This window comes from Thermobia domestica, chromosome 18 (genome assembly GCF_964235325.1).
Source record: "Thermobia domestica chromosome 18, izTheDome1.hap1.1, whole genome shotgun sequence".
Taxonomy (NCBI): domain Eukaryota; kingdom Metazoa; phylum Arthropoda; class Insecta; order Zygentoma; family Lepismatidae; genus Thermobia; species Thermobia domestica.
This window is the reverse complement of record NC_137471.1, coordinates 11,343,799-11,359,174: the sequence shown is the minus strand read 5'-3', so window position 1 is coordinate 11,359,174 and position 15,376 is coordinate 11,343,799. Positions and strand designations below refer to the sequence as shown.

The following is a 15,376-nucleotide window of genomic DNA, read 5'->3' as shown; positions in this document are numbered from 1 at the left end:
TCAATAGTATTGTCCTAAACCGTAATTGTACCAAGTGAGGTAAAATAATGCATCAAGTTGACAAAATTAAATACACAAGTTATTGTTGAGTGCACAAGGAAAAACAACCATATCGCAATATATATGGCCTTGTACACTGAGCCATATCACATGTGCAAATATTTTTCGTCTCAGTGAATTGTCTTGCTTGTTTGGTAGTGTTTACGAACGAGTGTTGTACATTACTTTTGATATATCCTTCTGCATCTGCACGTATTTTACATTGAACTAACCTTATCAGGCCACTCAGCGTTGCAGGTAAATGCCCTGGACCAAACCGATGGAAGTGGTTGTTGCTGGGTTTTAGAAACTCCATTTTTCTCTGCAGGTTTACGTTTCACAGACATGATGATTTAAATATTGTCCATTGACACTAGTAACACAGGTTTGTGACAATTGTTTCAACATATATTAAAGAATAACTCGTTTTTCAATCACGTTGCTTCATTACCACACTCACAAACATATTTGCACGACCATGCTGTTTGGTTTTACTCCTGTCTTCAAGGTGGCAGTGTCATGCAGAAAAGAAATATATGTGTGACAAAAGACAAACGAAAAGTGAGTGATATTCATTTGTTCTCTATGTGAATACGTGGTAAGTTGTTAAAAATATTGTATATTTTGGTATTCTTTTATTGTTCATGATAGAGTAATTGACGATAATTAGTTGTATGTAGTGATAATTTCTTTCTTATTTCAAAACACATGTTTATATTTGTGTTCATTCCCATAATTGTTAATCAAATCCCTGAAAATATCCGATACGTCGTATGAAAGTAGGTCAAATTAAAGCTTGCAATAAACCAAAAAGAAATATTATTGAAAGGTATTTGGGAACATTATTAGCTGTGTTGAGTTTTCATATTATTTGACAAAATTTACTTATATATAAATTAAATATTAACTTTCTTTTAAAAAATTGCAACGCGTAAACTAAGATTTATATTTGACTAGAAACAAATATGGAAGCTAGAGGTGGATGTTTGTGTTGAAGTGCACACAAAGGCCGAAAGATTTTGTGCCTTTTTGAATGAAGTTTGAAATTGCTGTTGTGTTAACATATAATACTGAGAACTTCTGCTCTAGAAATAGAAAATACAAGTGAATCATTACTAGTGGTGCTTTGTAGTGGAGTGAATTAGTACTTGCATCAGAACTATTTTGACTATGGCTTCAAATCTTACAACAAACTTAACACAATCTCAAATTGTAACTACAATTGGACATAATTCTCCTGCTACAATTGTGACAGTGTCTGGACAACCTCAGTCAGTTTCCGTAAATGCTGTTCCAAATTTAACTACAGCCTTAACCGCCAATACAGTCCAACCCACTCTAGTTACTCAGCAGGCAATCCCACCATTAACTTCAACTGTGAATGCAACTTCATCGATAGGTGTTGGTATTGATACAACATCGAGTGGTGGAATAGTTTCGTCAGGAACAGCGTCTGTCTCTGCAGCTACTTCTGCCACAGTAATACCGAATATTTCCACCCCGATTTCGGCGTCAGGTGTATCTTCTGTTGTCACGAACTTACAGAATGCAAGCAATATATCATCATCACAAACCACTACAATGCCATCGACTCTTGTGTCTCAGCTAAAATCATCAAGTACCGGTACATCGTCATCATCATCATCATCTGCTGCAGCCTCCGCTAATGAATCCCACATTTTAACACGCCCACGTTTGCAGGACTTGGTCCATGAGGTCGATCCTACAGAGCAGTTGGATGAAGAAGTAGAGGAATTGTTACTGAATTTGGCGGATGATTTCGTGGAGACTACAGTAAATGCTGCCTGTCTTCTGGCAAAGCATCGTAAAGCTTCGACTGTTGAAGTGAGAGATGTGCAACTGTACCTTGAGCGAAACTGGAATATGTGGATACCTGGATTTGGAACTGATGAACTGCGTCCGTATAAGAGAGCCCCAGTCACTGAGGCACATAAACAACGAATGGCGCTGATAAGAAAGGCCTTGAAGAAATATTGAAGATGTTGGATATGTTGCTTTTCAAATTGATGTGTAATACTGTTTTTGAACATTCTGATTTCATAAAAGTGAATAATATATTACATATGGGACGTTCAATATTGTCGGAAAATTATACAAGCCTGTATGTAATGTCATATAAGTAACTTATGATCAGTGAGTACATTGTACGTTCTTCCAAAGCTATTTTATGCAAAATATTCAACACCAAATAGAACTTATTCCTTCATATATATTTGTTAAAAAGAAACCACTATATATTGATTAACATGCAAAACAAATCGACCATGGTTCTTGTCAATTGTAGTACAAGAGAGAGCACGTAGCTATTATTTGTAAACTGTATGTAATTGTTAAAACGTTATTTCCACAATATATGTATACTTTTTCCACATTACTGTTTTCAGCTTTCAAGATCGCTTATTTCCATTCTGAATTTTGACTTCTTTTGGTTGTAGAAGTCTTAATCGCAGTGAAATTGACAAGTCTGCTTCCGTAGTTGGCATAGTTTTGGCGGAAACGTTGGGAATTAATTTTATGATTATACTAATGTTATTGTCGTTTATATTTTTGGAGGGTGTTAGTGACATGTGCCGCTTAATTGTCTAAACTAATGGATTTGTGTCCACAGAATAGGTCCAAAATGTTAAAATTTTGTCATTTCTTATTAAGATATTCACTGTTGCTACCTTGGAAATAGTTTATGAACAGTGGAATTGACTTTCTTGGTGCAGAGGTTCACTTTAGGAGTCTTTTGCCGTTTTGCGTATGGATACAGCGTCCAGCGATGTCATAAAAACTAGCGCAAAAAAAAACTGTGCTAAGTGCCCATTAAAATCACGAGTTCTGTCTAACCTACTCAGGGCAGGGCGAAGCTCGTGAACCTGCGCGGGAGTGCGTCCGTAGGGATCAAGCGTGTCAGCAACGGTGCTTATGCACGTAAAAGAGAATGTCGTAAAAATAAAGTAAAAAAAAACTGGGTTTAATTTATTTGCTTTCAGGCCTTACATTTACCATACTGTCTGCTTTATTTCAAAAATGGATATAATTCCTTTTATACCAGCATACGTTATATGAAAGTGGTAATAGAAATATCACATGCAACTGCCATCTTTAAATACGTGGAATTAATTGCCTTGTTACACCCTGGTATCTGACATGAGCATCCGTCCTCTGAAAATAATATCAATAAGATGGAACTTTGAATATTTACGAATACCATATTAAACTTCTTTGCTTTATTTCCGAATTACCCCAAAAAAAAAAAAAAAAAAATCTCCGATCCGTCATTTCTTTCCTGTGAATTTTTGATATTTTTCATATTTCTCTAGACCTACTCTTGGACATTCAACGCAAACTAATTTATGGTTTCTACTGTAGATTACACTCTTAAGGATTTATTCCAGTCTCATAGTATTACCCCGGACATTCAAATATTTCCCGTCTCAGAAAAATCCGTTTTTCGATAATTAGATACAGATTGTCATTAGAAATCTGCAGCAGCATACTGCATCAGTAGCATCTGATGTTTTTGCTAAAAAAAAAAAAAAAAAAAAAAAAAAAAAAAAAAAAAAAAGCCGTAGAAATACGCATATTTTATGGCACCCTCTCTCAAAAAAAAAAAATATCTTAAGGAGTTAAGTATCCTTATGTTCTGATTTAGTAGTCTGGCTTTCGTGCACTGCCGCACTTTATCGTTTAAAACCTTGATTGCCACCATATCTGTTGACCGTTATTACCTGTGCGCCATTGCCAATAATTCATTACTAATATTAGGTCTTCGGCGTTGTTTTAGGCGCATAACTGCACTATTTCCTCTGTGTATGGTTTTGCCTTCACACGGCGTGATCACTAAATTTTGACTTTTACACCATGTGTATATAACTACATACACAACTATAAAAAGGGGGACAGAATTGATATATATTGTTTGGGTATAAGGAATCATACTTAACAGAAATCTACCTGTTAAGTATTTGGAAATTATGGTTGTTCCTCTTGTTATCACTTTGAGTAGTGTTCCTTTTAACTGTAGTACTTCTGCATGTCCCTGAAAATAAAAATAACGACTTCGATAGGTAAAGTATGTGAGAGTGCACTTTGCATATTATCAGAACTTTAGAGGGAGTCAATTGTTTGGATTATCTTCTACGTAGAAAGAGAAATTCTTCAACCTAAAAATACGTTAATTCGTATACAAGTGTGGTCAAGTCTTTTCTTTAGGCAATTCATTCATTCTTTCGGTTCAGTGACTTCGTTCAGTTCGTTCCTGTTTTTTGAACGATTCTCTTCCATTCACTACGTCAGATTAATTTTGTAGCAGGTCATCTGTTTTTAACGTCAGCTCGTACCTTGCAGTAATCGTTGGTCAGGCGATGTGTGATGAGAGATACATGTTGCGCGCAGTTAATTGGCGTGTTTGAGATTCGAAGAGTACTTTTAATCGCGAATGTTGTATTCGATTATATTTGATTTTGTTTTAGTGTAGGAATACTTGTAATCGTTGGCCGGGTGGTGTGTGTGGAGAGTGAAATTTGACGCGCAGTTGAATGCCGTGTTTGAAATATATATATTAATGGATTATACTATATTCGGTGATCTATTTTCTAAGGAATATCTCTTTAATTTAAGTTAGACACATGGTTCGGAAAGCATGGTTTTGCAGTTTGCTTCTTATGTATGGAAAAAAAAATTGTAGTGATGCCAGTGTTAGTGAGAAGTATGTAATATTTATGAGATGCAGCTAGATTCTCTTCATCTAGGCCTATATAATTTTTTAGGTTATATTTTAATTTTTACATAGAGTAGTAGTTAGTGTTGGGGTTTAAGGGCTTGTCTCCCCTCAAGTGAATAAACTCTCATATATTCACTTGGTTCTGCTACAAGAATTCCGATATAATGGTTAGTAATAAGTTTTTGTAAATTTTGTTCTAGAACTTGATGAAGTTGTTTTACCTTGTTGTTCCTGATGTAGTATTTCCATTTATTATTTTAAACATTGAATGTTTGAAATATTTATTAACTTGGGACTACTCTAAGACTGGAAATTAGAATAGTAATGCGTTTTTTGTTAATTAAAAAAAACGGTGTTTAAAATAATTAGTGGAAGATTGATAGCAGGAACCACCATGATTCCTAATTCAATTATGTTTCGGAGGAACTGTTCGTCGGAACATTAAAGGAACTGTTGCGAGGAATCAGTTCCTTTGGAATCGGAATTGGAATGATAGAACGAACCAAAAATGAATGAATTGCCTAAAAGAGAAATTTGCCCAAGGAAAGTTTGAAATGTCCACTGATACGAAATCAAGGATTATATGAAGATCTCAATTTACTACACGGGGGCGCGGTGGCTCAGTGGTAGAACATTCACCTCCGGTGCTTGGGGTCCCTGGTTCGATCCCAGCTTGCTCCGTGTGGACTTTGAGGTGGATAAACACTGTGCTCGTGAGTTTTCTCGGGGTTCTCCCACTTTCTTCATTTCACTCATCTCTTATCCGTCTCCTTTAGCCTAACCGGCATAACCGTGGGACGTAAAACTTAAAAGATTTCATTTTTTTTTCAATTTACAACACGTATTAAGCCTCATTAATTCTCGTTAAAGGTTTGTGTATAACCGAATTATTGGGAAATTTATTCTGCATTAAGTAATACAAATAGGTGAATAGTTATATTGAAGCATGTATTCCGTGCATTTCATCAGTCAATAATGTTTGTTTATTGTGTTGGAAATGATATTCCCTAGTTCTGCGTCTCACTCATATACCGTTCAGGTCAAAAAAGACGAATGAATAATTGTGAATGGTACATTAATAGAACGTATGACATATGTTTACAAGATAAAATTTGTACTAAAGTTTTTGTGTTCCTAGTAGGCTGGAATAATTTCCAGTATTTCTAATACTTAACCAATTATCCATTTTCATAGACACAATTGGTTAAATGATGTGTGCAGTAAGATCTTCACGTTTTCTAGCTTCAACATCTATGCATTTTTTTTAATTAAATACATGTGCACTCAAGCCCAAAATTATTGTTGCCTGTCTATAAATATGTTGTAGAAATATAATTCGATAACGAATTCGCCCGGCATTTCTTATATGTTAGTATATGTATAATCATTAAAGACATGTATGTGGCAAATTTCATGCCAAAAGAGCAGTAAATAAGAACAATAAAACGAAAATAAAACTTTCTTGTTCATTTAGCAACATTTTGCTTCACTCATTCTAATTTTCGTATTTATAATTCTTTACCTATGAAATTTACCACAATATACATTTTCCCATTATACGCATAGTATCAGTATTAAAAGTGTCATGCAACATCATTATCAAATTATATTCTTACAAGAAGACAGTTATACATGGCACTTTTATACTGATACTATGTGTATAATGGGGAAATGTATATTTGTGGTAAATTTCATAGGAAAAGAATTATAAATACGAAAATTAGAATGACTGAAGCAAAATGTTGCTAAATGGACAAGAAAGTTTTATTTTCGTTTTATTGTTCTTATTTACTGCTCTTTTGACATGAAATTTGCCACATACATGTCTTTAATGATTATACACATACTAACATTATAAGAAATGCCGGGCGAATTCGTTATCAAATTATATTCCTAGAAGAACATATTTATAGACATGCGACAATAATTTTGGACCGGGACAGGACGTTTGGGCGCCGCCATTTGGGCGCGGACGTTTTGGCGCTGCCGTTTGGGCGCCGGACGTTTGGGCGCAAAGCCGTTTAGGCGCCAGACGTTTGGGCGCGAGGTACATAGTAAAAATCACAATTTACGACATATAAAGTAAGCTAGGCACTGAAAACTAAGCGCCAATCAAGATATATACATTTCCTACACTTCTATCTTTATCTCACCTCATTTATCTGTATATTTTCTATCTCTATCTTATTTATTCATCTAAATTAAATAGTTTAATGCGTTTGTGGCATTTGTTGCCTAACCTCGTCATGGATTGATTTTTCGCTTGTTCACGATTCTTGTACTTCTGATCTAATTTTTGTATTATATAAGAAAGCTAGGAAATAAAGGAATCAGACGAGCTGTTAATTTTCTTAATGTTAATTAAAACATATTGATTTAATTTTTGTATTTTTTTAAAGAAAGTTAATAATTACATATTTATGAATATTAAAATTTGTTTTCTTTCGTATTACGTTTGCCAAACTCTTCTCTTCCTTAAGTCCAATAAAGAACTACCAATAAAAGATTGCAGCGTAGTCGCTAACACTCGCCTTCGGTGCGATCGGTTCCGGGTTCGGTTCCCGGTGGGGGCACTCGGTCGAAAAATTGTAACACGCTCTTTCAGGCCAGCCACCCTGAATGAGGTTTTCCTGGGTTTTCTTCATTCACACCAGGCAAATGCCGGGGTGGTACCTAATTTATAGGTCCAGGCAGCTTCCTTCCTTCCCCAATCCTTTCTTCCTTCCCTTTCCCCGGATAGTGTGTTCCCTCAAACGTGACGGGCTAAATGGCCTTAGATGCCGAGAGCCCAGAAATCTAAAAATCCTATATTCTAATCGAGTTGAGGGAAAGATATTTTGCATACATGGTGTCTAAGACATATTTTGCATACAGGATGTCTAACACATTGAGTTTAGGAACTGTAGTATGCCGTATTTCTGGTATCACTTTTTTTTTATTAACATTCCAATATAAAAATCAAAACTTAACACACATTTTTTTCGTCCCATTGTAAGCATTTAATCTGCATTAAAGAAAGTGGCGAAAGAAAAAAAAAACAACGATTTCAAAGTGAAAAATAATAGTTAAGTGTACATATATTGGTCATTTAGCCACTAGAAATGTGTTTGACATTCACACTTATTTCGTAACTACAGCAGAAGGCCTGCTTTAAGTTTTTTAATGGAATAGGCTCACTATGTATGTAATGCAGTCAATCATATGTAGTCTGGTCGACTTACATTTGGCTTGAAAAGTTATCAAATAAAAAGCACACAACTTTCGTTGAAACTTAAATTTACAAAATTTAATTGTTAATTCAGTTTTTATAATTTTGAAATTCCAGTATTTCTAGTATGTAAAACAAAATCCAGTATAATTCAAGGACTTCCACTACAGTAGACACCTTGTGATATCTTGATTCGAACTTAGTACTCAGCGCCTAACATAACGACTTTTTAACTCGCGCCCAAACGTCTGGCGCCCAAATGGCTTCGCGCCCAAACGTCCAGTGCCCAAACGGCGGGGCCCAAACGTCCGCGCCCAAACGGCGGCGCCCAAACGTCACGTACCGATTTTGGACATGAGTGTACATAGTGGCGTACTTTTATGAAATAACGTATTGGAAACAAAAACTAATTGAGGGCATCACGCTTCCATACGTTTCCCCAGATTTTTTTTTTTCTGTAACTATGATAGTTGCTCTTAACATATTTATTTTTCTCTTACAGTGTACGAGAGAATATCTGCTTGACATTCTTGGGGAGGGTGTAGGAATTTTTTTATTTTATTTTATTTTTTTTTAAATACGTTACTACAGTGTATAAATTTAGGAATTTCCACTGATGTTCAAACAAATAGTATGTTAAAATATTATTGCATATGTAATTTAAGCCACTGATGTCCTTGAAAATGGATAGTCAGTGAAGTGTTGGAAATATATATAAACATATATATATATAAAAACAATTACTCTTGTGAACACTTAAATATGTTTTATATGGGAATACCCTGAGAAAACCCACGGACACGATGTTCTTCACCACAAACTTATTTGGCTGGAGGTCGATCCAAGGACCCCACACACTCTGTCACCGACATACCGTGGCTATGTGGATACCATAAGCGCGTTTGACGCGGGAGACCCCGGGTTAGTACCGGCCTCGATTACCAGCGGTAGTTCTTTTGGTTCGGATCCCACGTTAAGCAGTAGGTCCACGTCTCATATAGCTTCGCTGCTGAAAGGGATGCTAAACTCAATCAAATCGTCTTGTAGAATGAATTCCTGAGAAACAACTATCGCCTTAGAAAATATTCAGTACTTCACTTTTAGCCATGGATATTTATAATTTTGTGTTAATTATCTAAACATATTAATTGCCATTAGTGTTGTTTGTAGTATTTATAGTAGCAGTAGTATTACTTACACTGAGGGAAGAACATAGACTGAAAGTATTTGAGAACACAATCCTGAGAAGAATATTCGAACCCAAGAGGAACGGGAATGGTGAATGGCGGAAACTTCATAACGAGGAGCTACATAATTTATACGGTTTACCCAACATTGTTAGGGTCGTCAAGTCTAGGAGGCTTAGGTAGGCAGGTCTTGTAGCTAGAATGGAAAAAAGTAGAAACGCTTTCAAAGTCTTAACTGGAAGACCAATCGGAAAACGACCATTAGGAAGACCTAGGCGCAGATAGGAGGACAATATTAAGATGGATCTCGCAGAGATAGGAATACAAAGTAGATACTGGATGCAGTTAGCTAAGGATGGAAGTCAGTGGGGAGCTTTTGTGAACGCGGCGTTGAACCTCCAGGTTCCATAGGCCATAGAGTTAGTTAGTTAATTAGTAGTATTACTTATACTCGTGCTATACCAAACACGTTAAAACTCTTGTAATTACTATAGTAGCAAATATACATGGAACACAGATGCATAAATGAAAGTAGTTCATTGGTTTGTAATAGGAGCTATAACAATGGCTACTTACATACACACATGAAACACAAATCAATAAATGAACTTAGTCCAGAAACAAAAGAATGCAAAACTTGTCTATCTTTTCAGAAATCAACAAGCATGTTGATATTCCACCTTCCCTGATATATTTTCTCCATGAGTTGAATTGTCTGGTGGAACCTCTCCCTCACATTTCTCACTGAACTGTTCCAAGTTACTTCACACTCATGTTACATCCCCGAATCGTCGGAAGTGTAGTAACATATCACTGAACAACTCTTCGTAGTTCTCAGCCTTGTTATTATCCAAGAAGTTATTGACTACATTTTTAAAACTTGTCCACGCAATCAGTTCAACTTCGCCCATCGTATTCTCAAAACTTGGATCCATCATCAACTTCCGTATCTGTGGCCCTGTAAATACTCCTTCCTTCAGTTTCTCCTTTGTTAGTTTAGGAAACTTGTCGCTAATGTATTTGAAGCATGTATTTGAGCCATTTTTGTCCAAAGCCTTCACGAGTTGTTTCATAACCTCAACTTTATATCTGAAGGCGGAAGTAGAGCACTAGAAAGTTCCACTAACGGTACATGGAAAACATTTTTCTCATCTGGAATTATGGTAGTGCTGGATGGCTAATGCTGTTGCTCCCAGTAAAGAGATATTGTCTTGCTGTCCCATTCACATGGGAAGCAAGGCATTTTTGTGTAATCAATCTGTTCCTCAAGCAATAGGCCAATAACCTTGAAATCACCACACAAAAGCCATTTGTGTTCACCATACTTCACGTTCTCCAACAAACACTCCATACTTTCATAATTTTCCTTTATTACTACCGAATATGCCACAGGGATAGATGGAAATGTGCTTCCATTGTGAAGAAGAACTCCTTTTAGACTTGTTTTATTTGAATCTATAAACAATCTCCTATCGGTAGCAATGTATTTGTATTCCAAGGTGATGCATTAAACCATTTACGTTTGAACAGTACGCTATACAGTCAGACTCTGAAAAGAAGGGCAGGAGAACTTGATCAGATGCCTGTGCCATGCAAAATTTGTTCTCGGCGCAAGTAAGCTCTTTGACTTCAGAGTAGAGCCAAGAAACTGCGCCTTTCCTTTCGTTCAATTAAGGTTTCTGACTAGCTTGTTGAGTTCACTCTGTGCTAACTAATGACTGTTTTCAGTGGTCCCTACCGGTATATAAACATCGGATGATTGATCTTGATCTTCCGTGTTAGAGCTACTGTCACATTTGTCATATGGAACAGGGATGCGCAGGGTGGATTGATTTAAATCAGTCTGATTTAAATCACGATTTTAATCAAGATTTAAATCACTTGATTTTTTTAATAAAAATCGTTGATTTAAATCAAATTCCGAAATGAATTAATTTAAAGTGAAAGTAAGTAAAATCCCGTTTCTCTTCTGTTATTCCGATTATGGAAAATAATAATCATAATACAGTGAGGCTCAAATGTATGTAAGCACAGCATGAAATGAGTATCATGTGGAAACTATCAGGAAAAATCCCGTTTGAACGGGTTACGGGTGAACCCTGCTTTCTTTTCTTTGTAACACAGGGTTTTAAAATTTCTGTTCCAACGGGGAAATTACCATGGACATTTAAGATGAAAGCTCTTTTGTGTTCATGTCTATTTGTTTGTTTCCAGATAATAGGGGCGTATTTAGAGGGTTCGATCCCCTCTCCGAAACAAAACAACAAAAAAAAAAATTAGATTTTAAAATTTTGGGCGAAATTTATGTACTAAATACATAGAAGTTCCTCGGGATCGTAATTCGACAAATTTTGGATGCATTAAAATATCGAATAATACTTTTGATAAAGTGGATACTTGACCCCATTGCAGAACATGCCGCGATCTGCGATGTGATCGCAGAAAATTTGCCGCGCCTGTGCAGGAAAAATTGTAAGAGGAAATAAAATAGCCAACAGAAAAGTATAAAAACGTCCCTGCTATGTATAGATGTCTTAAATGCACGGACAACTCGCATTTGAACTATTTTTCACGTCACATAAAGCATATTTTTAACAATCGCAAGTGTTTCTTCTTCTGGAACTGATCATCTTGATTTTTTTATTTTGGAATTCCTGCAGGGAATTCGTGTTATTATTCAGTTCAAAATCTCTTATCATCGCGAATTGTGTCGAGGAATTTGAAGCTTTAAAATATATAAAACGATAATTATGCCTGTTGTGCTGTATGGTTGTGAAACATGGTCGCTTACGCTGAGGGAAGAACGCAGACTGAAAGTATTTGAGAATAAAATCCTGAAACGAATATTCGGAACCAAAAGGAGCGGAAATGAGAAATGGCGAAAACTTCATGATGAGAAACTGCATAATTTATACCATTCACCAAACGTTGTTAGGGTCATCAAATCTTGGAGGTTCAGGTGGGCAGGACTGTAGCGAGAATGGAAGAAAGTAGGAACGCTTTCAAAGTTTTAACTGGAAGTCCAATCGGAAAACGACCATTAGGAAGACCTAGTCGCACATGGGAGGGCAATATTAAGATGGATCTCGCAGAAATAAGAATACAAAATAGAAACTGGATTCAGTTGACTAAGGATAGAAGTCAGGAGAACTTTTGTGAACATGGCATTGAACCTCCGGGTTCCATAGGTCATAGAGTGAGTTAGTTAATTTTAGGCGAAATTTATGTACTTTATATGTATTTCTGCCGCTAGCTAGTTCCAATTGTTTAAAAATATGCCCCTGCCAAATGTCAGTAACTTTCGTGAAAAGAAAAGTGTCATGTTGATATACATTGCTGTACTTTTTCCTTAATGCTTAAGAAACATTATTTGGGATTGAAATAGGTTAACGATTGGGGTTTAATTCAAAATTAAAACCCAATACTTTCACTTAAATGACATAATTAACATTTAATACTAATTCCTAATGTTTTTTCTTCAGTTCGCGACTTGTATCATACGAAGAAAAAGATTTGATTTAAATTTAAAAAAATCAACAAAAATGATTTTTTTGAAAAAAAAAGTCATTATTTTTTTCCACCCTGGGGATGCGTAAATGTTCGTCATGTGGAACAGGTCTAATTGCTGACGGATGTTTGAGATACACAATGTTCATTCTAGTTTTGTACTGTGTCTTTTAATTTTCACAAGAAAAAAGTAGCAGTCAGTGCTATCCTCTGATGTCTCCAACCCATAGGTGTGGCGAATGACATAAGATTTCGTAATACCTTTCATCCTCAACCCAAGACCGACACGACCAATGTGAGGCGCGAAACTCTTGTCTTGATTACCGATATCCATACCAAAGTACGCCCGGTATGCTAACCTCACAAACTTACTTATCTTCTGTCGCTGTTTTTCAAGACCTGCCACAAATATAACAAAATGAATCTAGGTAATTTACGAAACCTCGATTGGCCATGATAACGTGGTTTTTTTCGACAAATGCAAAGCAAAAACCTAAACCGCTGCAGAACAAACACTTCACACTCGACTTAAAACTGTCTGGTACATTGTTTTCACCTGACGGCTCGGCGTTGCCACATTTTGCGCGGTTGTCAAATGTATGTTTCATATGCACCAACCACTTTATTATTATTATTATTATTTACTCAAACATGTTTCTTCCCAAAATATGCGGAAAAACCTGATGTACTGTGGAAAAACGGATTACGTATTTGAATTAGAAGGAAAAATGGCGTCCGAAACAGTTTTTACATATGAGACAAATTTCATGCATATTAGTGTTATTTATGTACTATATATGTAGCAAATTACACTTCTAACATTGTATCTATTGGCGTTTGACTTTTATTAAAAGTGACACACGCATATTCTTTTACACAAGTACTAGTAAACAAAACACACAACTTTGAGAAAGAAAAAGATTAAATTACAGGGTATCTATTGGTAATTGAAATGCTGGAAACTTGTATTGATACTGGAAATACTGAAAATACACTGAAGATTATTGTGTAATAGTAGAGAAATGTAAAAATTCTCGTTAAGACCCTTCAAGATATGAGGCTCGTATCATTTGGGCGTAAGTGGCAACAACGGTAACTGGCCACCAAAGAAAGAAAAAACTAGCTAGTTCGAGAGAAAAAAAAATGGATAGTATTTATAAGACCTGTGTATAATATAGCAATGTCTTATCGAAAACTTGCACGAAGTCAGTTTGGTTTCCCAGTGGGTTATGTATAATGCTGTTTCTGCCGATGGAGGCATTCCATAAGCAAATATTTCCGGAAGGATGGTTCAGGCTGTGAGAAACTCATTAGGAAGAAGAACTGGTCTTCAATAAAGAAATGAGTAGACAGTAAAGAGACGCCAGGATAAAAGTATGACACGTCATAGAAATCCGACTAACGTTAGAAAGTAAAACGCTAATATTCGCCGCAAGAAACAAACCATATCACTAGGAAGTACTTTCGAAGAATATCGTCTTCATCTTGAGCCTAGGCACACTTCGAAAAGGATTTAAACCATAGGAAAGGAATTATGGATAGGTAAAGCCTATAAACAATTTTAAAAATATGCGAAGCAAAAATCTTCTTGTCAATAGAAATAGACTTCGAAGTGTGCCTAGGCTGTCGAAAGTACTTTTTAGTGATGTGGTTTCTTTCTTGCGATGACTATTAGCCTTTTACTTACATTATTTCTAATTATTATCACCGCTCGCAATAACAGTGATAATTACTAATGTTCTTTATTTGTCGTGGAAATCGTAATGGGATGAATACGTTCCTGGAATTATTTCGGCAACCATCCTTGTTGCCTTTGAGTGCCGTACATTAATTGAAGAACGTAGAATTGACGAAAATTATTACATGTTACTTAACATAATCCTATTCGAAGGTAATCCGAATATCAATAATTCACATTTTAATTCTTGGTCATCACGTACACATACTAACTAAAAATATTCAGGTAACAGTTATATTTAAAATAAAACTGTCCTAGACGAAACTAGTTCAATGTTCACACTGACCGTAAAAGTCAGGAAAAAGTCATAGAAATACTTCAAAACGTGCCAAAAGTCAGAAAAATCTAATTTAACAGAAGATTTTTTTAAAAAAAAAAAAAAAAAAAAAAACTGTACCCATAGAACATACAAAGAACGCTTCAGAAAATCAAGAGAGATTTCAAAAAGACGATAAGAGGCAGGAAAAAGAAAATTATCTTTAGAAATAAAGAAGTTTGAGGAGCACCGAAAACTTCGAAGGAAAGGAACCAATTTAATCAAAAATTCAACTGCTAGAGAAGAAAAAAAAAGTTAGGTTTGCTTGGTTGAAGATAAATCAAAAAATAGACCAAAGTGTGGTATAGGTTTACTTGTTTATGTTTACGATTGTGTTAAAACTGCTGAGATATTAAAGATACCATAAGTGTGTAATTTTTATTTGTCGTTAGTGATTTTGTATTCTAAGTACAGGAAGTTTGATAAGTATTTAAAGTAAGCTTATGATATAATGTATTTGAAATACAAAATAAGAACAACGTTGGACGGCTATAGGTAGAATGGAGACTAATTCAAAGTAAATATATATATATATATATTTTCAACGAACTTACAAAGATCGTTAATGAATTCTTTGTGTGTGTGTGTGTCTGACGTTTGCGAATTTTTCAATTTAGAGCCCACCGTTCGATAGAACATAAAAAACCAT

The 15,376-nt window shown here is 35.5% G+C and overlaps 3 protein-coding genes across 3 annotated transcripts in view; 2 read left to right on the top strand and 1 right to left on the bottom strand.

The window, feature by feature from the left end:
• LOC145675677 (GEL complex subunit OPTI) overlaps positions 1-405 on the bottom strand; it is a 57,309-nt gene extending 56,904 nt beyond the window's left edge. Inside the window, exon 1 of the mRNA XM_081746266.1 lies at positions 273-405. Within this exon, the coding sequence (XP_081602392.1) occupies positions 273-386 (114 nt within the window). The 5' untranslated portion in view covers positions 387-405. The remainder of the gene's footprint in view (positions 1-272) is intronic.
• A 93-nt stretch (positions 406-498) lies between these two features.
• LOC145675675 (uncharacterized) overlaps positions 499-15,376 on the top strand; it is a 35,502-nt gene continuing 20,624 nt past the window's right edge. The window contains exon 1 of the mRNA XM_081746264.1: positions 499-637. The gene's annotated coding sequence lies outside the window, so the exon portion shown is untranslated. The remainder of the gene's footprint in view (positions 638-15,376) is intronic.
• Taf12 (TATA-box binding protein associated factor 12) lies at positions 816-2,429 on the top strand. The gene has a single exon (XM_081746265.1). It carries the CDS (start codon positions 1,210-1,212, stop codon positions 2,035-2,037), a length of 828 nt encoding a protein of 275 aa, XP_081602391.1. The 5' UTR covers positions 816-1,209; the 3' UTR covers positions 2,038-2,429.

Coding starts and splice junctions, on each gene's coding strand:
- Taf12 (XM_081746265.1), top strand. CDS start 1,210: ATGGCTTCAAATCTTACAACAAACTTAACACAATCTCAAATTGTAACT.